This window comes from Panulirus ornatus, chromosome 58 (assembly GCF_036320965.1).
Source record: "Panulirus ornatus isolate Po-2019 chromosome 58, ASM3632096v1, whole genome shotgun sequence".
Classification (NCBI taxonomy): Eukaryota; Metazoa; Arthropoda; class Malacostraca; order Decapoda; family Palinuridae; genus Panulirus; species Panulirus ornatus.
In genome coordinates, this window is record NC_092281.1 from 11,602,895 (window position 1) to 11,628,881 (window position 25,987).

The following is a 25,987-nucleotide window of genomic DNA, read 5'->3' on the forward strand; positions in this document are numbered from 1 at the left end:
GCCAGTGGTAAGGCTCGGGGAAAGGCAGAAAGCGTTATAACATTTGTCGAGGCTTGAGGAAGGAAAGGGGGTTGGACAGATGGGCCGCTGTTTACGCCCAGGAAGAAGGGAACAGCTGGGCTGCCGGAGGTTCTATATATATACATAACTGAAGACAAACAGGGCACTATGGTGCTTGCTTGATGCCTCAACCCTCACACCACCAGCTGAGGCATCACCTCAACACTTGCCAAATGTGTCGGGCACACACGTCATCGTGACTCGAACCCGCGACTCTCAATAGTTGGTAATCCACCTCAAAGCTCCGCCAGGCCCCCAGCTCCACATGTAACCCCCCCCACGTCGGTTGTGTAGAGACAGGTTAATCAACACTCGGGACTCCCTACACCTGAACACACAAAGGACATCTACATAGCTTTTATTTTCCCCCAATCTCTCTCTCTCTCTCTCTCTCTCTCTCTCTCTCTCTCTCTCTCTCTCTCTCTCTCTCTCTCTCTCTCTCTCTCTCTCTCTCTCTCTCTCTCTCTCTCTCCCCGCGGAACTGAGGCTGCTGGAGAAGTTAGGGAAAAGGTCATGCAAGGTCATCCTCGGTCCCTCTGACACCCACCACCTGATTTAGAAGATCAGGAAGGAAGGAAGGAAGGGATAAAGATGAGGAAATGTTTATTTAAAGATTCCTGTGGTATGACCGAATGCAGTTTCCTTGATTTAAGATAGGAGAAGAACTGGTGGTTATAACCAAGACACAAGGGAGTGACCTGCTACGATTACGTTTGACTTGGATTCAACCCAGTCAGAGGGTACTTAGGAAAGCTGAGAAACCTAAAGGCTTGGTGGAAGGCAGTGGGGGCGTTCATCAGATATGATTTATCAAAGGAAGACAGAAAGAAAGACGAAAGAGTACAGTCAGAAGACAAACTTGAGACCCCCACATGAGGCAAGAGGATGGAGCATCCACTACATGGAAGACCAGGAGTGTTAGGAGATGGTAATGTGGACTGAGAGTAAAGTATTCAAATATTGATGGATTAATATTTAGTGGTAAAGATCTGGAATTCAAAGTGAAAGAAGGTTCCAGTTGTGATCATTATCTAGCTGGAAGGAAATAAGCTTCAGGACTGTGTGGGTGAGGACTTGGGAGTCTTCATCGTCCCATACCTGTCACCAGATTCCCATAGTACGAGAACAGTTGGGACAAACTGTGTGTGCTGGCAAGTACTAGAATAGCTTTCAAGTATATTGATAAGGGAATAGTTGGCAAGCTGTTCATGTCGTCCGTAAGGCCAAAACTTGAATGTGCTTTTTCAAGTTTTTGGTCACCACATCTTAAGAAGCGCAAAGAGCTGTGAGAGGAGGGGGGCAATACAGATGGTACCAGAATTAAGACAGCGAAGTTATAGGGAAAGGCTGGAGGATTTAGATTTGCTCGCGTGGGAAGAAAGAAGAGTTAGGGTTGATCTGATCACAGCCTTTTAAGTTTTTAAAACAACGTTGATGTGGGCAGTGACCAGTCAGTTATTCGTGAGAGTTAGGGATAAAGCAACTGCACCACATAACTTGAAACTGAATAAGAAACTTACTGAAAAACATGTGAGGAAGAACATGAATAGTATAAGCTTAACAACAGGTGGATGAACGAAACAGAATGACTGAGGACGTAGGTAATTCGGAGATCATACATAGATTTACGTTGTATGATGATAGAAAGTGTTCCAGAGATGCGAACTCACTTACATAAAGCTCCTTCGCCGTACAAATAAGTCATTACACACTGGTCGACTCGCCTCTCTCCAACCATCACTAGAACCTCATCCCACATAGCTCGGCAAGTCGTAACTGCACCATCCCCGCCACTGTCACCTCCTACCACCTGAGATCCCGTGTTCCAAGGGAATAAGGAGCCAGGGCTTCACCCGTCACCCATCCATGTATCCTGGCCTCATCCTTGGTCACATCCGTATGAATAGCGACTCATGGTAACTGTGTCAGTCTTTCCCGGATGTCCGCCATTTAAAAAAGTCTCCAGCGATCGCAACCACAAGGTCGACCTTCATATACCGTCAGCAGTAGAGAGCCAGAAGGTCGACCTTCATATATCATCAACAGTAGGGAACTAGAAGGTCGACCTTCATATATCATCAGCAGTAGGGAGCTAGAAGGTCGACCTTCATATATCATCAGCAGTAGGGAACTAGAAGGTCGACCTTCATAATCATCAGCAGTAGGGAGCCAGAAGGTCGACCTTCATAATCATCAGCAGTAGGGAGCCAGAAGGTCGACCTTCATATATCATCAGCAGTAGGGAACTAGAAGGTCGACCTTCATATATCATCAGCAGTAGGGAGCCAGAAGGTCGACCTTCATATATCATCAGCAGTAGGGAGCCAGAAGGTCGACCTTCATAATCATCAGCAGTAGGGAGCTGGAAGGTCGACCTTCATATATCATCAGCAGTAGGGAACTAGAAGGTCGACCTTCATATATCATCAGCAGTAGGGAGCCAGAAGGTCGACCTTCATATATCATCAACAGTAGGGAACTAGAAGGTCGACCTTCATATATCATCAGCAGTAGGGAGCCAGAAGGTCGACCTTCATAATCATCAGCAGTAGGGAGCTGGAAGGTCGACCTTCATATATCATCAGCAGTAGGGAGCCAGAAGGTCGACCTTCATATACCGTCAGCAGTTTGGAGCCAGAAGGTCGACCTGTAGGTACAACGAGGTTGTACCTTAACTTTATACAGGGTTGTACCTTAACTTGGTACTAATAGACGCGCTCATAACTTAACTGGGTGGAGGTATGCGTGGCCTTACGTTTGGGTTTGACATGAATATGACATAATTGACGGTACAGTTATCAGCTTTCTCTCCTTTCGCTCTATATCTCTTCATGCCAATTGCCCACGTACGTAGTTTTCATCTTAAGCCAGAATTTATATTCGCAAATAGTAGCAGCCAAGTCCCGGATGTTATTTATAGAGTTACTCCAAAGATAGATGGATGAATATAGATGGAGTGATAGCTGGTACATTTCTACCCTCACGTAAGACAGCATCACTCTAAAGATACACAGACCACCGTACCTTATCTCTCTCTCTCTCTCTCTCTCTCTCTCTCTCTCTCTCTCTCTCTCTCTCTCTCTCTCTCTCTCTCTCTCTCTCTCTCTCTCTCTCTCTCCCAACCCCCAACCAAACCGTCCGGGCGCCAGGCACCCGCCCTGAGGTACGTCCGCTTACGTAACGTCTTCTGGCGGGGTGGCTGCGAAAAGTCGTGGACGGACCCATTCACCCTAAGAGAGGGGGAGGGGAAAGGAGGTGTGTACTCTCTCACTACTCCCGCCCGGGGCACTGGAGGCAGTACGTGGTATGCTATTAAGTGGTACTCGGTGTCATAGTACGAAAGCTGTGATACCGCTATGAGTGTTAAGGTACCGTTATAGAAATCCACCGGTGGTCATAGTTGTGATGATAAGTGCATTGTATATTGATAGGAAGTTGATAGGGGCCTAGAGTGTGATAGGAGTGTTGATAGAGGTTACCCGTGGTTTAATATGGGCTCTGTGATATACAGTTTTTTTATGTCTTTTTTCCAACACTTTACTTAGTTCCTTATTATGGCTTTAGTTGCTCTAACTTTGCAGTTTTTTCGAAGAAATGTTCACCGTTGATATCGTCAGACCAAATCATAACCTTGAAAGTTTTGATCAAGTCACCCCTGACTCTTCTTTCTCTCATGGTTGAGAGAGATATATGGTCTGTAACCTTCACAGTAACTCAGGTTTCATTATGATGAAACCATCTCAGTTGCCCCTCCTCTAGACCTTCTCTATTAGTTCTTTGTGCCTCAGTAAGTGCGGTCACCAAATTTGAGAGAGACATTCTGCTTTTGTAAGGTTTACAGATGGTGGGGACAATATGCACAGTACCTTTGGTTCTCGTGTGCTTGAACATCATTTCAGTATGGGCAGAAGCAGACAGTTTGCCCTCACTGTAACTCTCCATAGCAGCATCTCTGCCCACACAGATTACGACACCTTATATCCTGTTCGATAATGATTACATGAGTTTACGTGAGAAAGACAGACAACATGAGGCCCTAATTGGCCCACGACTGAGTTACCTGGTAAAAGAAAAAGAAAAAAACCGGATTCACTTATAGGTTCAGTCCTCTTGGTAAGTCGCTTACGTAGAGCGAGAAAAGCAGTGGTCCCAGGACTGAGCCCTGTGGTACGACACTTGCTTCGAGAGCGCCGAAGGTAACTCTCTCTCTCAGTGGAGGAAGTCTCCCCTCTTTACTCCTGCCCGAAGACCTAGCCTCTCTACCGACCTCATATGTACAGTGTCTCTCAGTTGCAATCTGGCAGGGCACCCAGCCTCCTCCTCCTCCTCCTCCTCCTCCTCCTCCTCCTCCTCCTCCTCCGCCTCCTGCTCCTCCGCCTCCTGCTCCTCCTCCTGCCCAACGCGAAGCCCAATCTCTCAAAAGTTTAAAAAAAATGTTTTGTCTCGCATGACCTCCTTTCTCTGAGTCCGTGTTATCTCTCACTTCAGGTACTTTCTCCTCTGCCAGGCGAGTGTGTGCTGGCACGCACACGCCCTTAGGAGACTGAACGGTGTTGGTGAGGCCCAACCTTGTTACGTAACAGCACACCAAACGGTCTCCCTGTTGAGGGAGAGAATCATTCAGACTCGAATTGCTTTTCCCGGAGGGCACTCAAGCTATGGATGTCTCTCCTGGGGGGTTGTTAAGGAATGGATTTTGGTCTCTGTAGGCGTCTGTAGGGTAGTTATCCAAGGGTGTCGTTATGAGTTACGTAAGGTTCTTGGGGGTAAGGTGGTGGGGGAGTGTTCATGATCCTAGCTGGAAAGTGCCTGCGAGGCAACCTACCGTCTGGCGACCCCACATGAGATGCTGTTTCTCTTACTGTTGGTGTGGATGTTGGTGGAGCGGCTGCTGGTAGGTGATGGTGGTGGTGTGGATGTTGGTGGAGCTGCTACTGGTAGGTGATGGTGGTGGTGTGGATGTTGGTGGAGCTGCTGCTGGTAGGTGGTGGTGTTGGTGGTGTGGATGTTGGTGGAGCTGCTGCTGGTAGGTGGTGGTGGTGGTGTGGATGTTGGTGGAGCTGCTGCTGGTAGGTGGTGGTGTTGGTGGTGGTGTGGATGTTGGTGGAGCTGCTGCTGGTAGGTGGTGGTGTTGGTGGTGTGGATGTTGGTGGAGCTGCTGCTGGTAGGTGGTGGTGTTGGTGGTGGTGTGGATGTTGGTGGAGCTGCTGCTGGTAGGTGGTGGTGGTGGTGTGGATGTTGGTGGAGCTGCTGCTGGTAGGTGGTGGTGGTGGTGTGGATGTTGATGGAGCTGCTGCTGGTAGGTGGTGGTGTTGGTGGTGGTGTGGATGTTGGTGGAGCTGCTGCTGGTAGGTGGTGGTGGTGTGGATGTTGGTGGAGCTGCTGCTGGTAGGTGGTGGTGGTGGTGTGGATGTTGATGGAGCTGCTGCTGGTAGGTGGTGGTGTTGGTGGTGTGGATGTTGGTGGAGCTGCTGCTGGTAGGTGGTGTTGGTGGTGTGGATGTTGGTGGAGCTGCTGCTAGTAGGTGGTGGTGGTGGTGGGGATGTTGGTAGCGTTGGAGCTGGTGATGTTGGGGAAGTTGCTGGTCTTGGTGGAGATGGTGCTGGTGGAAAAGCTGCTGATGTTTGCGAAAACTGGTGGCGGTGGTGATGGTGATCGTGGTAGGGTTGGTGTTGGTGATACTGTTGGTGTGTGTGTGTGTGTGTGTGTGTGTGTGTGTGTGTGTGTGTGTGTGTGTGTGTGTGTGTGTGTGTGTTGGAGGAGCTGATGATATTGATGGAGTTGTTGGTGATGGTTGCACTAGTGTTTACTTCTACTGTTCTTTCTGCTGTTGCCTGCTTGTCTGCTGGCCTGGCTGGACGGCTGTTGCCTGCTTGTCTGCAGGACGTGTTAAGCGCAGTTGTCTGCAGGACGTGTTAAGCGCAGTTGTCTGCAGGACGTGTTAAGCGCAGTTGTCTGCCGGACGTGTTAAGCGCAGTTGTCTGCAGGACGTGTTAAGCGCAGTTGTCTGCATGTCTGGCTGGGCGGCTGTTGCCTCTATGTCTACTTGCCTGGGTGAACGAATTTTGCTTGTTTGTCTGCTGGCCTTGCTAGGCGACTCATGCCTTCTCGTTTGCTGGGCGGCTGTTACCAGGATATCCTGGGTTATGCCTGAGCCGCGGCGTTACGTCACGCCCACCTCGGTAACGCCCGTCACCACTACCGCTCCCGTTACGCCGTAGAAGGGGGCGCTGGGGAGCTCCGGTCCCGCTGGTGTATATGGTCAGGAGGAGGGAGGGAGGGAGGGAGGGGCTGCACCGTTGCTAGGCAGCCGCCAGCCCCCAGCAACTGGCTCCCTCCTCCCCACCCGTAGGTTTGGAGTCACCCTCAACACCCTGGTTATCTCCCCTCCTCCTACATGTCACCCCAGCATCAGGCTACCTTCCCCCGTAGGTGTGGGATCACCCCAGCATCCAGGCTCCTCTTCCCTCTCCTGCATGACTGGTGTCGCCCCAGCATCTGGCTTCCATCCCCCTTTATATCTGGAGGTCGCCCCAGCAAGGCCCGCACAGCCCGCACAAACCCACACGTGCGAAGTTCAATCGATGGAGGAGGTGGCTCGGCCCTCCCCTGGTTGGCCATGTGGGGGAGGAGGGAGCTCGGCCATTCCAGAGCTGGCCAAGTGGGGGAGGAGGGAGCTCGGCCATTCCAAGGCTGGCCAAGTGGGGGAGTAAACGATAACAAAGGAAAGGGGAGGAGGAGGAGAAGGAGGAAGAGGGGTGAGGATCAGGTAATGACAGACCTGCCTGGCACACGAGTTTTCCCCGCCTCAAGACCCCACCCACGCCTAGGGGACGCGTTCGGCGGCGGCCGGAGGTCTGGCCTGTCAGTAGGGATCGACTCAAGCAATCGCTTGTGCCTGGGCTGAGGGAGGAGGAGAGTGCATGCAGGGCTATAAACAGAGCCGGGGGAGGAGGGCGGGGGATTGGCCCGCCTCTTATGTAACCCCTGGTAGTGGTAGGGGAGACTGGAGGCATTGCCGGAGGGGAGAGAGGGAGGGAGACGCATTGTCACTAATCACGTGAGGGAGAGAGAGAGAGAGAGAGAGAGAGAGAGGGTATGGAGGAGGAGGAGACTTTTCAGTGAAAGACTTTGAATATATAGGTGAAAGGAAGATAAGTAAACAAGAAAGATTGTGGGACGGGAAAGTGCAAACAGGCGGCAATAGAAAACGGAAGCCAGTGACGAAATGGTGAAAGTTCTTTGATGTATATAAGACAAGGAAGAGAAGTAGGATAGGAGTTATCAGAGCAGGAACGAATGAGGGATATAGTGAGAGACAAGAGATGAAAGGGAGGCGAAGTGGTAGCTAAGTGGAGTAAAGTAGGGGAGACGTCTGACGGTGGCCAGATGCCGGGTGAGGGAAAAACCGCTGCATGGCAACTCTTTTATTGGTCAAGATGCCAGCTCGCGACGGCGTCAACATTACATCCTTCAGTGTCAACATCACGTGTATTGGTTAATCTCTCTCTCTCTCTCTCTCTCTCTCTCTCTCTCTCTCTCTAAATAAGGTACAATCTCCAGGAATGTCTTGGATACAATAGCACTATGATCGTGTATCTATCGAGAAATACACAAAGAGAGCCTCGCCAGAATGATAGGAAGACTTTCATTTGTTTTGTGTCTCGCAATTTTACCAAGAATGGAATAAGACAAAAACCGTTGCTGGATGACTGGCAGCGAGCAGCCCCGGGTGAACCCGGGAGTGACACCTATGCCGTCTTTGGCGGCAGCTAACGTCAGTGATACGAAACACGCACTAGATATGCGGTCAGCGCCACGCGCGTCTCTCTCTCTCTCTCTCTCTCTCTCTCTCTCTCTCTCTCTCTCTCTCTCTCTCTCTCTCTCTCTCTCTCTCTCTCTCTCTCTCTCTCTCTCACACACATTACATGCTGAATGCTCCCAAAACTTAAGCTATTGCGAATGGAAATCATTTAAATCAACCACCTGACATTTAACATCCCATTTCGTTAAGAAAACAAATGCACACCCGTTAAATGCCCAGACGCCGTTAGTATAGTGGCATTACTTTACGAAATTTACATCCTGCCACTTTAACATTGCATGTTAACACGCAAGCGCGTTAACATAGCATTTTAACCTATCTTGCGTTTAAGTAAAGCATATTATACTAGCGTGTTCATTCAGCATTTTATACTGGTTTGTAGGCATAGCATAATATTCTGGCATGTTGACATAGTATGATACAGTGGTATATTAACTTATCATACTGGCATGTTGACATAGTAGACGGCATTAACAACAGAATGTTAACATATCAGCTAGGTTGTAAGGTTGATATAAACTTTATATGAATATAAGTGATAAATTCGTCACATGCGAAACTATGGTTAAATTTTCTCATTTTAACTTTGCATACATGCATACGAACATATTAAAGTCCCCGTCTTAAGATTTCTCAGTAATAGTAATGTAAAGGTATATTTTGGAAAGTAGGTTAAAATTATAACACATTATTGATTTTGCTTATTAGAGTCATATAAAGTAGGTCAAGCAACTTAACATATTTACATAATTTTAACATGGTGAGACCTACATATTAACATATACACTTGTTGAATAACTGGTGTTATTCGTCCAGTAATCCTCCATGCAGAATATGCAAATTAACTTCATTGTACCGATATTTTAAGAGAAATATTTGTTGGTTTGGCGCCGTTGGAGAATAGCTATGGTCAGAGAGGTAAGTAGAGAGAGGTGTGGAAAAGTAGAGAGAGAGAGAGAGAGAGAGAGAGAGAGAGAGAGAGAGAGAGAGAGAGAGAGAGAGAGAGAATATGGGATGTGGGGGTGGAGGGTGTCAGGTGGTGTTGCATGCCCCTGGAGTGGAACGAGACAGGTTGGTGACTACTGCAGTAGTACCCCCGTACACTCCCTTCCCCCCCAGGCCTTCTACAGGAGAGACCAGCCCTCCGTCACGGCTGCTGGTGTAAGCTGATGTTGCCGTCCCGCCTGGCAGGCCAGCTAGCTGTCTGGTCGATACGGCCATGAAAGCTGTTCTCGACCCTCACACCAATGGTGGAGTCGTTCACGTACTTCCCTCGAGCAGGTTCCTCCATCAGGGCACATCATTTATAACAATGAGAAAACACAAGGGCCCCAGTGTTGTGCCCTGCGGGACGCCACAGGTGAGGGGACCCGAAGGTGGAGATGGACCCTCGGGAACCTCCCAGCCTGGCGACGCTCACTGACGTAGTCTGGAAGCCATGGAAGGAGAGTTGTGTATAGCGTAATGGCTCTGTTGGTGATTGAGATTTTCCTGTCTGGGTCGAACGTTTTGGTGAAGTCAGTGAGGATGAGAGCCGCGGAGGCCTTGCGTCTCTCTCTAGGTTGCCTTTAGATAAAGTCTAGGAAGATGACGAGGTAGCGGGTTGATAGAGGAGGATGTTACCACACGACTGGGGTTGTGTGGAGTTGACAGTGCCTGTGTTACCCCAAATCTTTCACTGGGTCGCTTGGGGATCGGGGTGTAGCCACCCGAGAGATTTTGGGGCAGTTGATTTCAAAAAGGGGGGATACTTACCCTGTTTTCCGATACCTGTGGTATTTATTAAGTTAGGGAGAGAAACGTTGATCAGTGGAGCAGTCGTCTAGCAGTTAAGGGACAAAGATCTGGTGGCAAGCTGCTGGATATTGTGTGTATCGTACTTTAGAATGATGGATGTCCACGGAGGGATCCTACCTGTCTGGCTAACTTGGGAGATGAGAAAAACTCCGGAATGTGGCAGAGTTCTGTATGTCTGATAAACAGACGTAAAATACTCTTTTTTTTTTTGGGGGGGGGGGGTAAGTATTCATCGTAATACCTTCTGGCTGGATGATCTTGGGTTCATTCTGTGTCCTTGAAGATACTGTCCCCCACCTTCCACACAGTCCCTAACTCGCCCAGGACCTTAAACCCCGCCCTTCCTCCATTATATTTTTGGATTCTTTATTGAATAATACAACCCAGATGTGAAATTTTTATATTGTACAGAGAAAAAGGTAATGGAAAGAGGAGTTATAGTCATTAGCGTGTTTGCCGATGTGGCCTTGTGACTGGTTGTGGGTGTGTGTCCAGAGGGCCGTGTGTATGTGTGTGTGTGTGTGTCCAGAGGGCTGAGTGTGAGTGTGTTCAGAGGGCTGAGTGTGTTTGTCTACCCAGAGGGCTGAGTGTGTGTGTGTGTGTGTGTGTGTGTGTGTGTGTGTGTGTGTCCAGAGGGCTTAGTGTGGGCGTGCTGAGTGTCGAGTGTTTGCGTGACGACGGCCGAATTGTGTGTGTGGCCCGAGGGGCCGAGTGTGTGCTTGCCGAGGGCCGAGTGCGTGTATGCAGAGGGTGGAGTATGTGCGTGCTGCGACCATTACCGTGGGAAGTGGCTCTTGTGGTGTTTGGCGTCGCCCGGCAACAGGGTGATGTCCTCCCTGAAGACCGTCTCCCACGAGGATGTTGCTCCCTGATACCACAACGTATACTGGTATCATGATACAGATATATAGTCAGGAATATCCTGGAACTGTTGAAAAGTTCCCTGTCGTAAATCACTAGTTTAAACACGTAATGAGTGAGAGCTCCGACATTTTTTTTTCGTGTTTTGAAGAGCAATCGTTATGCTCGCAACAAAAGAGGGTTGCTTTGTTTTCTACTGTATCTTTTGTACACACGAAGCATCTGGCTGGGTTACTGTGAAATGTTGTCCATGCTGCCGAAGCCAAACTAACGTGACGTGCCTCGAAGCGTCGTGGAGGGAAGCAGCCCCCCATAAGGCCAGACTTTGAAGAAGAGTAAGGGACGTGAGAGTGGGATTACGCGGCGAGTGTTTGAGACGTTGGAAAGCTAGTCTTTTCGAAAAGGATTAGGTTCGGAAAGACATGAGAAGGTAAAGGGTTCCAGAGTTTAGCCATGTAGGGGAAGAAACAGACATCACAATGGCTCACTCATGAGATGCCAACGACCATATGGTAATCGCATAACACAGTGCCTTGCCGAGTGTTACTTCTCTTAATCACTATTTACACTAATGACTTTGGTATTATCCTAAGTAGTGGTTCTATCGACTGCATTACACTTAGCCCTGACTTCAACCATATAAGCCACACCAGTGACATGGAACTATTATTCTCCTTCGATACACCTCTAGCCCTGACCAACAGGTGTGTAGGACCCAGGGCTCAGCAGGGTACCGTCTTTAACACATAGAACCTCCGGCCAAGGACTCACTCTCCCTCTCTGGTAGGTTCCGTGTGACATGGAGAGAGTGTGGCAACCTGCCGCTTGACGAGGTCAGAGGCTTCACGAACCTGGGAAAAGGCAGGTGAAGATGGGAGAGATGATAATGTTAGACGTACACAGCTTAAATAGCTTATTTCCGCTAGTAATGCTATAGCTAGGAACCTCTGTTACGTGGGAGCAATATCTATATGTAACAGTTTCGAAGTTGATGTTATTTCCATTGTGATGTCTTTGGAAGGCACTAAACGTACAGCAACAGTTGAGGAGACGAGAGACAGCAAATGGCATTCTTGATGTGTTACTTGTTAGGAAACCTCTTCGTTACGGTGGCTCGAGGGGTTCGAAACAATGCTAAGATTGTCACGCTTGGTGTACAGACAGGCTCTCTCGGTATCCCTGATATACAGGGAATGGCACCACCTCGTCACGTACCTCGAGTGGTCTGGGTGTGGTCTGCTGGGGAAAGACCTTATCCACCACAGAACCCATTCTCTATACTTTTGATCACTTTATCATCGTGTGTGGTGGTGGCTATGTTTAGTCTGTGGCTCGTATCTGTGTTCACAGTCTGGGGGTTCTGAGGTATATATGTACATACGTACGTGCATTTTCTTTCTGTGGCTGAGTACAGGTGTATGTCCTGGTGTGTGTGTGTGTATGTTCACGAAACACCTACTGGTTTAAGGCCAGATACCAGAGCGTCATGCCCATGGGTCGCACCGTCGTGATCAAGGGTTGTGCCATCGTGCTCAAGGGTCGTACCCCGTCGTTCTTAAGGGTCGTACCGTCATGTGTAAGGGTCGTACCGTCATGTGTAAGGGTTGCACCGTCGTACTTAAGGTGTTAGTTAGTACGAGAGCTGAGCCAGAGGGAGAGGTGTACAGCCCACGTTACAACAGACTTGCCAATATCAACACAACAGTTCTCTCAAACAGAAGTCATCTGTCAACAAGAACACACAACGGAAACTAATCCAAAGAAAACATCATAAAGAAGAAGTCTTCATGGTTGCTCATAGAGCAATAACGTCATGGGCCAGAGGAACATGATGGGAGAAGAAATGAATGAAGAGAACGGAAGAAAATCAAGGAAACCTGTGACAGGAGAGATGCACGGTGAAACCCCCTTCCCCACGTAAACAAATGGGTTATCACACACACACACACACACACACACACGTTCCCAGGTCCACTCCCACGCAGGAGAGGAGGAGGAAGCCATCATTTAGAACAGTGTTGTGCCAAGTGAATTCTGGGAAACATGAATCTAACTACTCCCTCCCCCACCTCACACACACACACACACACGTCCGTCTCTCGTGTATGTTTCCCTCACTCAGCTGATCCCCACCATGGGAGTCTGTTTACTGTGATCAGCTGATCATTTCACACTCTGGGACTTTTTTTTCCCCTGTTTCATAATTTGAACATTTGCTGATCGTTTGTTCGCTAGAGAAATATGCTTATATATATATATATATATATATATATATATATATATATATATATATATATATATATATATATATATATATATATATATATATATATATATATATTTTAATCGTTTACCAGGACCTGTTAATTCTTTCTGTTTCTATCTTATTGCAGAGTAGCGTCGGGAACAAACGAACATTGGACCCCACTTGCACACGTCCAGTCATTGCTTTCATGTTTAATGTTCTGAAACCAGAGCCTCCCCGCCCGCTTCATCCATAAGCAAGCCATATACATTATTCCATGGTTTACCCTGATTACTTCTTCTGTCATGATTCATCCTATCGATAGGACGTCGCCCCCCATATACCACATCGATCTAATTCTTTCCATCCCATGCAGACCTCGCACCTTCCTGAACATTTGGCCCCGATACCCGAAAGCCACTTTCAGTCCGACTACTATTACTACTACTACTACTACTACTACTGCTACTACTACTACTACTACTACTACAACTACTACTACTACTACTACTACTACTACATCTACTACTACTACTACTACTACTACTACTACTACTACTACTACTACTACTACTGCCTGAGGCCGCGCCTGCGCACTGCCGTCCACAGGAACATGGAGGACGGTAAACGGTGCGAGACATGACGGAGGCGGGTCGGTCGCTCCTCAGCTTCCACTTTTAGGTTTTCTAGGGCGGCAATGTCTCTCCCTCGGCACCCCCTCCCCTTCCCCTCCCCTTCCCAAGGGACGAAAATACCCGGTAGCGCGAGTCACGAGAGACCACGCGGTCCCCCCGTGATGATCCCCCCCCCACTTTGGCCCCACCGCGGCCAAATGCGTGTCGTCGTCTTACCCGGCGGCCAAGAGGGTCACGTGTAGCGGGCGAGGCCGCCATATTGTATACGGTGAGGGTAGTCATGATGGGAGATGTGTAGTCGAAGGCACGACTCATGACCACGACGAAGGCACGACTCTTGACCACGACGACGGTACGACCCTTGACCACGACGACGGTACGACCCTTGACCACCATGACGGTACGACTCGAGCACGACGGTACGACCCTTGACCACCATGACGGTTCGACCCTTGACCACCACGACGGTACGACCCATGAGCACGACGGTACGACCCTTGACCACGACGGTACGACCGAAGAGCACGATGTTACGACCCTTGAGCACGTCGGTACAACCCTTGACCACCATGACGGTACGACCCTTGAGCACGACGGTACAACCCTTGACCACGACAGTACGACCCTTGAGCACGACGATACGAACGATCCTTGCCCACGACGGTACGATCTTTGGGTCATCATGGCCTGGTCTTTGACCTGACCTTTAACGTTAAGTCTGGGAAAGAAAGGCCACTCCAGCATACCCAAGAGTCGTGTCGTCGTGCTCAAGGGTCTTACCGTCATACCCGAGGGTCGTACTGTCGCCCTTAAGCGTTGTAAACCGTTACGGTAAATCCAGTGTACTTTTACACATTTGTATCAACAGTGGTTCTCTCTCTGTCTGTCTCTGGTATTATGAAAGTTATCAGAGAACCACAGATACAGCTGTTGCAACCTGTAGTACCACAGATACAGCTGTTGCAACCTGTAGGACCACAGATACAGCTGTTGCAACCTGTAGTACCACAGATACAGCTGTTGCAACCTGTAGTACCACAGATTCAGCTGTTGCAACCTGTAGTACCACAGATTCAGCTGTTGCAACCTGTAGTACCACAGATTCAGCTGTTGCAACCTGTAGTACCAAGGCATCAGTGACTGTACACGGAGTTTGTATCTTAGATTTCAATAATATCCTTCTGAAAGAAATGAGTGTGTCTTTATGTAACCGTCAGACATCCGACCGTTAAAACCGTTAAAAACCGTTTACAGTCGTTCGTCTATAACCTCACACCACACCCCTCAACAGGGGTCATAATATGTGACGCCTTGGGATTAACAGAAAAACCGCATCCCAGTTGAACTGCTAGGATGATGGAGTAATCTTGTCTATATAACTCACGTCTTTAAGATGAATATGCAAAGACAGAAGAAGACGAAGAAGAAGAAGGAAACATACACGATCATTTCTCCTTCAGTAAAGTTAGCATTTCAGGAGTAGTCTAGTGTCTGTGACAGTTGGGATAAGAGCTAATACCTTTACTGTGACGTTGCCCCTCCCTCCTCCTCCCCGGTGACGCCAGTGGCGGTGTGACGCCACCTTGCAACACACTTGACTTATTTAGAAACAAAAGTATGATGTCACGTCTCCCAGGAGTCACACCTATGTTTACTGGCGGTATATACCACACGTGGCTCTGAGGTGTTTATGCTTATTATGACTCATTTTATGACCCATACTATTATATGACTTGTCTTCTGCATACCCCATTGATTATATATAATATATATATATATATATATATATATATATATATATATATATATATATATATATATATAGGGTGTGAAAAAATTCCTCAGTAATATTTACCTTATATAATCGTAGTATACAACTATGTGGTACAGTAATGATCGTAGAACATTAAACTTCAGAGAGATGGATGATTAAAGCTGACTGGGAAAAGAAAAGAAAGTCTGCACAGCTTGTGTTCCTCCCTCGCCCCGAACAGTGTTGCTAACACAGCCGGAATGAGCAAAACCTCCCTCCTCTGCTACGGGGATGTCTTGAGTTCTCACTCGCTGTTTTGTGATGTCGTTTCACTTGCGTCAGGTAACGGGACGTTTCCTGAGTAAATCTTGGCCGTGTGGAGATTGCCAAGATCTGCAAGGACAACTCTAAATGATCTGACGTAGACGTTCCTCCCTACGAGCACCAACGGCGAGGCAAAGGCATTTCCTCCACCTTTCGTTTGTTGATCCACTCCATACAGTCGCTCGGTCAGTCTCTTGTGGGTAAAGCTGATCACACGAGAACAACAACTGCATAAGGATCATATTTTGTCGTGCTTTTGAGTTACCCGGTTAGGGAGGATGAGCTCAGCTCCCACGGCTTGGGAGATGGACCGTGAGTGTCTCCAGCCTCCGTCAGCAGCTCCGCTCATCCAGCTCTTCCCACGCTGTGAAGGCTGAGGACCTAGACTTACCTTGGGACCTCTCCCACGCTTACCTTGGGACTTCTCCCACACATTAACTCCTTGAGTACAAGAGTACGGCTAAGGATCACTACCACTACTGACTTTTTTAAGTTACACCGGTGCGACACTCGGCTACGATGCCCCAGATATATACTGAGAAATCTTTAGGTTTGAGAATCTCTCTCTCTCTCTCTCTCTCTCTCTCTCTCTCTCTCTCTCTCTCTCTCTCTCTCTCTCTGTCTCACCCGCGTTGTGTTCACGAGCGTAGTAGAGCAGGACGTCAGATGTTATCATTTCTCTTTCCCCCCCCCCGGGGAAGATGAAGTGTTCTTGGCTTGGCCGCACATCTCCCTGAACTTGGCTGCTGTGTGAAGGTTCAGGCCATCATGAACTAACGAAGATGATCGCGAGTAAGTCGGGAGTTCAATGGCGAGTCGGGAGTTCAATGGCGAGTCGGGAGTTCAATGGCGAGTCGGGAGTTCAATGGCGAGTCGGGAGTTCAATGGCGAGTCGGGAGTTCAATGGTATCGAGAGGTTTACACACGACAGTGCCAGGCAGATTTCACTGTACGTTAAGATTATGAAACAATATACGAATTGCCGTTCTACAAAATGTTACAGATTAAGCGTAAGATCAGGTCCGTTGCCCGGATGAATATATGAACACACACACACACACACACACACACACACACACACACTGCCCCCCTTCTCCCCGGCGGATAAAAATCAAAAACCTTACTGCATAAGAAGTCCCTCGTATCCTTGTGAGGCTCCTGCAGCACACAGGAAGCTGGCCACGTCCACCGGTCGTGTCCGTAAAGTAACAGCAACAACACTGGAAATGTAAATATGGCAGTTAATTCACAAAAAGTCTTATAATGATACTATTCAAGAGACCAAAGGACCGTGGGTTCATTCGTACCCCTGCTGTCTGTGGCCCTGAAGATATATATTTCATGGTTCATCATATAGACTCCTGTTGATGAGATCTGTACCCACTACCTGGTTTCCGTACCCACTACCTGGGTACACTGGGACACAGACGACATTCCCGTGTGCTATAGGGCGGTATGAGCGTCACTTTACCCAAACCCAGGTTTAGCGTTTCTTTTATGTATGAAATTATGCCTGAAGGAAAACAGCAACATTAAAAGTGACGATGAAAATAATATCAATAAAGATCTAAAGGTTATTTCATTGATATGGATCACAACATTCCCTAAACCCCAATGTATTGATATTTACATAAGCTAAATATGAAAGGTATGGTTAGCTTCAACGGTCATATCATTATTGATATATATATATATATATATATATATATATATATATATATATATATATATATATATATAACTGGAAGTCCCTGTAGGTCGTCTCTTGATCAAGGGCGCTGGTAGCTGGGATTTGGGTGGGTGAGGGTCGGACGTCCTCACCCTTCCCCACCCACGATGATCATAAGGCGTCTGTGTACTCTTAACTCCCCTCCCTCCCGGCCGGCTGAGACCAGCTCTGTCATTGGTCTGGTGTGGTAGGCTCAGTGTGGGCACAACACCCACCCCGACCAGGACCAGGCTGGAGCAGCCACCAGGCCGCCACCAGTGGTATGTGTGGTGTACCCCCTGACCCCTAAGCTACCCTCCAGCCTACACCAACCCAGTCGTGTATATATATATATATATATATATATATATATATATATATATATATATATATATATATATATATATGTTTATTTATTTATTATTCATAAATATCGCTAGAGCTCGGTGTTAGGGATATGATCTCCGAATATCGCCTGTATGAGGTTAAACGTAGCAGGTGAACATGAAGAATTTACCCCATTGATATTATTTGCATGACGTTCAGGATGTAACGTGTTAACATCACCAGGACAGTGGTGTGAGTTTAACATTTATATATATATATATATATATATATATATATATATATATATATATATATATATATATATATATATCGCTTGCAGTGGGTTATTACCCTTACTTGGCTGGAGGTCACAGTGTGATTCGCCGTCATGCAAGGACACTGGAAAACCGACTAATTATGTAATTCTAAGAATATCTTCCTTGCCAGAGAGATTGTGGGTTGCAGATAGAGCCTATCATCATAAATGTGGACAACCATTCACAATAAATAATATTACGTCTCTGCCTGACGTATGAAAATGGTCGTTTTGGCCAACCATTGGTTTCTTGTCTTGCGTCAGCCGGCAACAAACATATAATCATTTGTATAAAATTTTGCCAACAACAATTGTACTGGACGGAGGAAAAATTCTCGGTTTTATTTTAGTGGAACCCACAGCGTCTCATGCAATGAAGACATCTTTGAAACCTGTTTGAACAGAATAATTCATAAACTCGGTTATCTATTCTTCCCTCCGCTACCTCAGCCAGCCAAGCATAGACCTCCATACCGGTAGCTCACCAGCCACTTGCCAACCAGCTTTCTGGTCCGCCTCCTCAAAAACTCGTCTTAACATGAATGACCTTATTTTTTTTTTTTTGACCTTAGGGGATGAAATTATAACGGCGCCAGCGCACTATAACACATCTAGTTTACTTTTACAGTTATGATTTTAGAACAGAATGTGTCATGTTAGGTAGAGTTGTAACAATAGGACTGAATCATCATTGGTAACCTTTGAAATTGAATTCATGATCAAAGCTTGATAAGGCAAAGATATTGTACATCCCCTGATGTGACGTGGCTTCCAGCTGTTACAATGTCCATTCTTCCTTCCTTTGTCGTAACATAAAAGAGCGGCAGCGTTAGCCAGTACACTAGTGCATAGGCTATTTCTTGTTACCATATATATATATATATATATATATATATATATATATATATATATATATATATATATATATATATATATATGTATATATTGAAAAGTTGCCGTACGTTAGTTCAGTATGAATCACGTATACGCAAGGTCTGGCTGGTACCACGAGCCATCACCAGGGTCCGACTGCGTTCAGGGTCCACCTCCAAATATTGATTGATATCCAGCATTTTACCGCAGCCGTTTCCCTGGGGTTTACTTGTTGTGTAGGAGACTTCCCGGTGATCCAAGATGGTAGGGTCATCTACTGTCCTACAGCGTTTTCCTTTTATTTCGGTGATGGTCAAGCAGAATCCACAATCGTTGGTGTAATGCAAACTCCTCACACGTGCAGATCCGCTGCCACGTGCGTGCGTAGTTAGTGTGTGTGTGTGTGTGTGTGTGAGTTGCGTACGTCCGGCAGCGGGGACTGGTTGGAGAGCGGGAGAACTGTCGTACGCATGTCTACGGCCGCAACACACACGTTCACAGTGAGTCACTGCTGCGTGGAGACAGCGTTACATAAGGTGTTGAAGCATAAACATGAGCTCTTTTTAACCTTTGTCTTGGACACATGTAACGCCAAGCCACTCATGCAGCGCCAGATGTTGCCTTTATTTCATTACGTCTTTGGAATTTTTACCTGTGTATAACATTTCAACTTCGAAATTAAAGCACTTTCAAAAGAGTCTCCATTTGCTTCAGGGTTAGTTTCTAGGAAACTCCCAGTTTTTCTGAAGACTTCTGCAGCCAAAGGCAGCGCTACTTCCAGTAGCAGGGAAATGTAGCCTGTTATCGCAAGGATAGTCTCACCAGAGGTGACTTTTCACTCGCGGTATTTCTTCGAGTAGACGGAGTCAGGTAAGAAACACAAACATGCTGTATATATATATATATATATATATATATATATATATATATATATATATATATATATATATATATATATATATATATATATTTACAAAACCGAGAAACTTTATACAGTGACTCGCCACGTCACATACAGTATTAGGATATCAGAGGACAGTTTACGTGAAGACTGTAACCAAATGAATGTCAAGTTCTTATCTGTGCCAATGTATGGAGGTCAGACATATAATGAGATGCCACTAATATTTATGAGGGTGTTTTGTGAAGTTGACGCGGAGGACCGACCTGGACTAGAGATAGCAGAAGCGACTTATCGCCATGACGACCCAGGGGATGCCATCTTGGCGAGTGGGAAATTAACAGACATGCTTTGAGAACGAGCTGGCACCGGGTCCTGTAGATAGTCGAGAAAGGTAACGATGTTATGAGATTGCGTCCTGTTCATCAGGGGATGAAAGCCCACAAAAAAGGGAATATTGTTTGAGGTTTTATGGGATTATCATAGCATCTCCAAATAGCCTACCTGGTCAACCTTGTATATTCTTACATTGTGTTGCTTTTTCAAGATCCTTCCATGTTTGATGTTTCATGCTATACCGTGCATAGGAGGATGTCATATCCCGAGTTTTCCCTGGCTGTGGAGGATGACAATATCTGATTCATCATGTGCAGCAACTGTAGCAAATATTGACTATAAAACAATATAAAGTCGGATTGATCTTACGCCCGCCACGGTCGCATGATCAGCGACTCACACGTGTTTATGGATTCAGTACTTGACCTATAAATGCTTATCATCGCTATGAGCTGCTTTAATGTGATGTGTCATTCGCTTGCTGTGAAACACACATACTTAAGAAATATGCCTAGGTGTGCGTTGCTCCTTAATACTGGTATACAGGGTGCAGTGTGAAGGGCAGTAGGAGCTGAGGACTGTGGTGCCAAGCGTGAGAGGTGGCAACACCTGTAAGGACGGCAGCCCATTTATCTCATTGTTGGTTGAGGTCAGGCTCTCCAACCTCTGTAATAAACCACTGAAAACCCTGTCCGGTTTACTTGCATGACTATCAACTCCGTTGCTGTTGTCAAATACCATCCATTTATATATATAAATCGTGTGAATAGTGACACCATCGTTCACGCCAGTGGGAGGGCCGTTAAATACAAGACAGAGAGGGAGAGGCTTACGTAAGACTGTAAGTGCATGATGTTGCATCGGTATAGTAAGGCCGGTTGTCATACAAATACCGACTAACAGAACATACCACCACAGCCCCGTCCCTCATGTTTCATGTGTTTGTCATCACCTTGACTGGGGACATTAGCCAGTACTAGGGAGGGCATTCAAGTCATCAGATGGAAGGACCAATGAGAGGGCGTGGGGGTTATGCGGTTGGCTCCGCCCCACCATGGCTGCCTGGCCGTGATGTAGGCTGGGGCTCATCGCTTCTTCCCAGTCGGCCGGCGACACCGTTCGTTTAAGGACGTGTGCACAAGTCCAGCTCTGGTCGCTCCTGAACTCTGCAACACACACACACACAAGTACTGTGGACTTTAAATAAGTGTTCTAAGTGAAGCTGTTTGCACCTTGAGTCAACTTGTTTCATTGAGAGTATTTTGTGAAACTAGTGCCGTATGTGTTGTTTTGTGGGTTGGATGCGTGTGAATCGTTCCGAGACAGGTGTGAGTGGAGGTGGCAAGCCAGATTTGGATGGTTGTAAGACCATAGTGAAGGTAAAGTGAGGAATTTCCTGTAGATCCTGCATTATCGCACCGCCAGCGGTAGGAGGGAGCGTGGTGGCCACTCACATGTTGTGATATCCAGGTTGAGCTGGTGACAAGTTTCGTTCTCTCGACGTTTTTAAACGATGTGAATGTCGTGATTACAGCCGAGAAACTAATCTAGGCTAAATTATAGGGTGGAAAACAGAGTATCCGGTTCCGTAGTATGTTTTACTAGTGTAGTTTTGCCCTTTAACTGAAAAGTGACTATCCCTTACGTTGTTCTGTCAATGATACTCCGCTGGTGTGAAGTGGAATTGCTTTGTGTTCGTTATCTTGAATGTATCTGTTACAAGGAAAGGTCATCTGTACTTTGAAATGTCAAGTACAGTGGCCGGTGAGGGTTACAACAATCTCAGACCGCGTAATCCTACCCGAGGGTTGGTCGATTGGTGGAGCTAGAGTAATCTTGGCAACTTGTTTACAGTCCGTTTTATATTTCATTCGGAAATTTGTATATGATAAACAAATATTCTTAAGTTGCACAAATTTTAGGTTACCAGGTACATTTTGTAACATTAGTATGGGCTTGTTTATACCAACATTAGGACGGAAACTGAAAAAAAATGTTTGTCTTTAAGAACCCATTCTCTGTGAACTAGGAGCTTCGTTATAGTGAATGGCTGGGACAGGATGGACTCGGAAGACTTCGACGAAATTACTCGTTCAACTGACGTCGACACAGTCGTTCCAAAGGTAGCTAGTCACTGTAACCTTAAGCTGCCGGAGTCCGGTAGCACTGTATATTACCTGTATTTGACATTCGGGTTGCGTATCGGTCTCCTTCTTACATAAATATGTGACTGAAATGATAGTTAAGCAGATGCTTGGTCCCTGGATTCGTTTTGGCAAACGGAGGAACAAGTTAGTCGAGTAAGGAACGAGGCATGCAACCAAATTCGTAAATGCCGGCTGGCGTAATCCCCAGTAGCTAGGCGAGGTGGGGAGCAGGCAGGTACAGAGCTGGTGTGCTGGCGGAGCCGCTAATAGCCTCAGTAAGAATGAGGAAAGTGCGTGTTGGGGTGACCGTGGAGGAAGCTGCCAACACGGGCGTGGCCTTGGGTAGCTTGGCGGCGGAGCGCGAGGCAAGACTACCGCAGAAACCTTTTCCTGTATGCATCCCTGTCACGCTCTAGGGTTGTACCCGGTCTGACATGCTTCATATAGTGCCAGATATGATTGGCCATGGTTAAATACTATATCTGTATTAATGAATCTGACTGCTACACGTGGACAAAACCTTGCACACGTGGCTGATAAAGAATTCACTTAATATAGTAAATAGAAGCTAACGTTACCTGTGGGAGCCATTTAAGATTTTCGTATGAGCTCAAAGATATATTTACCTTAAAGGCCCGAGGTTCCTGGTCCATAGTAGAGATTATCCGGTTTGTGTAAATTGTATAATTCCCATTGGCCAGACCAGGTGTTGGGACGACGTGTGTTCACAGGTGTTGTCTGTCGCCCAGCCAGTAGGGGAGTCGTGTCCGGCAGTATAATGAGGCTCTAGTTTCCTTACTGCGTATTTGTCAGTATTTTGTCAGTACACAAGGGAACGTATGAGCTGCACACGCTTGTTCAATCCTTGGCAGTTTGCTCTGACGCCAGATAGTAAGGCGTGAACTCGTTTGTGGCCAAACTTGGCCATCAGCTTTATAATGTGAACGTTCCGACGTCACGCGCCCAGCCTAGTTCGGGTGTGGCGTGCGGGCGGGGATTATGTTTTATTACCCGTTATCCTCCGGCAACTCCTCCTCTGTCGGCACAGAATATCTGGTGTTGAATTCAGATACGGCCTGGGTGTTATTGTTTGTCAGTAGTAAAGGCTTCTTCCGTAGTTCATCATTGTTTACTCGTGGTTCAGAGAGTAACGTTCCTAGTGTCTTGATAGTTTATCAGTCATTTTTCGTACATATTTGCCATTTCCCTCTTTAGCGAGGTAACATCAAGAACAGAACTGAGCCTTCGAGGGAAAATTTTCATTCAGCACCCTTCTCTGTACACTTTGGAAAAGTACAAATTGGAGGGAGGGGTTTCCGGTCCCCCGCTCCTACCCATTTTAGTCGCCATGTATGACACGCAGGGAATACGCAGGAAGTATTCTTTCTACCCTATCCCCAGGTGTGTGTATATATATATATATATATATATATATATATATATATATATATATATATATATATATATATATATATATATATATATATATATATATATATATATAGTATAGTCTAACGGGTTAGCCCACCGAAACAACATAACGTGGCCTTGCCTCGCCTGAGTCACTTGTTGCGTCTTAAACCCCGGCAAGGTTATGGGCATGCGGCCTGCACCCTAACCCCGACTAGGTTGCCATAGGTGGGTTATGGCCCGTACTGCTTTATTCCAGTCGCCAGTTTTGTTTGGGAAAGTTTCTGGTATAGTTAATTGGCTTGTAAACCATGGTTAACCTTGAGGTACGACAGCTGTAGAGTTAAATTCATGCATGAAAAGGCTCAAAGGAGTGATTTAAGTTCGATGTGGTTATATCCTGAGTTATGGACCTTTACTTTACGGTTATAGCCTGTAGTATGCGTGAGGAATAGCCAGTTTTATTCATAGGGACCGTTAAAACTTGGAAAAAGGGAGTTTGTTCATAGTAATGTTCTATTTAAGAATGAATCAATCGAAGATCACACTTTGTTAATGGCTGGATACGTTGTTGTTTGATCTATTTCGACACAACACTGGCTGGCCAAAAATATCGCTAACCTGTGGAGCAGTTTGTAGTAGTCGGATTCACTTTCCAAACCTGAAATTGATTTGAGTAATTGGCAACTGATGTGACGGAGGAGATTGTGATGGTCAGTTAAGTTACTCTTACCTCACGCAATGGCCTTACAGGCGATACAGCTGTAATAGAGGGCAAACAGTGCATGCTGTGATTCTTTAATTCGGCATTGAAATGTATCAGATCTTGAATATCAAATTTTTCTCACACTTTTACATCATTGCTGTTTGGTTTGTTTTCTGGAAGTGGTTGTAGCTTATGGGGAAAAGCAAGCTCGCAATGTGAACTCTGCTGTTACGTTCTAAAGGTAAACACAGAACCAACAAAAAACATTTTTAAGTAGCATCGATAATGAGGTACCTTTCGGTTGCTCGGGGAGTTAGATGAGTCTTTAGGTTTTGTAGATTTTAGAAATGTTGATGTACGTTAATAATATTAATAGTCCTACCTATATCGACTTCTTGCAGGATAAAAAAAATCTCAAACATGCTCCTGCAGTCTTTAATTCCACAATAAATCTTTCAGTTCTGTATGAAATTCATAATTTTACAGGTAATGTGGCACTGAAGCACACTTTCAAGTGTGTAAAAAGGGATGAAGTTTCACTTTAGGTCTGAGTAGAATGTTCCAACACGTTTCAGGTTCTGGTGTGCTCTTTTGTAGTCATGGAAAATGAAGAGAGCCATCAATAAACATTTTATGTTGGTGTCCCGGTAGGTGTTGGGTGGTGATATTTGCATGAAAATTAACATATATGGTCTTTGCTTGAGCTTGGAATTGAACCAACTGATTACATTAACCATCTGTGTGGTAATTGGAATTTAAGAAATTATTGTCTGGGATGTTTGGATTAATTGGATTATCTGCGTTTAATTGGTTGTAAAATAATTTAGCAAACGTACTTCGTATGTCCTGCATCTTTTGAAGTTAAGGTAAATGGTAAAGGAAAAGTAAGGTGGGGAGAAAAAAAGATGATTTGCAAACCGTGGTGTCAGAGTTGTAATGGTCAGCGTTCCTTTAGATTGTGCGTGATTGCAAGTAAATTTAGCTGGAACTGTTTCTTGTGGCTTGAATTGGCAGTCTGTGTTAAGTTTTAGACGGAGGACCATCAGTGGACCAGTTGTCTGAAATATTTTTGTAGAACACTAACAACAGATTATGAATTGGCAGGGCCATGCAGAGCTGACAGGGGGCGTTGGGGAAGTGTTTGCATTTTGTAGTCCCTAAGGGCTATCCCAGAGATGGAGCTGGTGGTCCCAAGTGACAATACTATATATATATATATATATATATATATATATATATATATATATATATATATATATATATATATATATCCTGTTTGGTCACGTTTTTAAAATTTCATCTGGTCACGAGTTCAGCCCCACCAAGGACTGAGGACTTTGCTTCGCTTTCTCAACCCTCACTGTGCCTACGAATAGGAAGTTCGTTTCATTCAGACACCGTCTTTGAGTGTCTGATCCGGTCTTCTGTGTGTGGGACGCCGAGCGCTCATATTGGGGTCTGTTGGGGGAGGGGGGGGGGTAGCTCAGTGCCGCGTGTTTTGTCTGGTGAAGCTGACGACGTGGATAGTTTAAAGCCAATTGTTGCCCTCTTCAGTCTCCTGCTTTCCTTTAAATGTTGACCCAGGGCCTATATACTCTCCACTGCTAGGGACTGGTGACTGTGGGATTAGGTTAGCTAGGTCCAAAGGTCCCATTTATGTACACTATCCTGGTGAGTGTGGGGTCACCTCGGGGCCGTTATTCACGGCAGCTGACCACTTACTTGGCGAGGAACCCATGCCTTTCCTGCTGACCTCGGGGTTT

General features: G+C 46.3%; 1 protein-coding gene across 9 annotated transcripts in view; it reads left to right on the plus strand.

The window, feature by feature from the left end:
- Positions 1-25,987, plus strand: part of Gyg (glycogenin 1) — an 83,117-nt gene that overhangs the window by 37,216 nt on the left and 19,914 nt on the right. For 2 of the 9 annotated variants that reach the window (XM_071695183.1, XM_071695187.1), the window contains exon 1: positions 20,992-21,148. The exons of 4 other annotated variants lie outside the window; for them this stretch is intronic. In XM_071695183.1, the coding sequence (XP_071551284.1) occupies position 21,148 (1 nt within the window). In that variant the 5' untranslated portion in view covers positions 20,992-21,147. Of the gene's footprint in view, positions 1-17,437; positions 17,490-20,797; positions 21,149-22,363; positions 22,384-25,987 lie in introns of those variants that run through there. 3 more of the 9 variants (XM_071695188.1, XM_071695191.1, XM_071695184.1) reach the window with 3 other exon arrangements.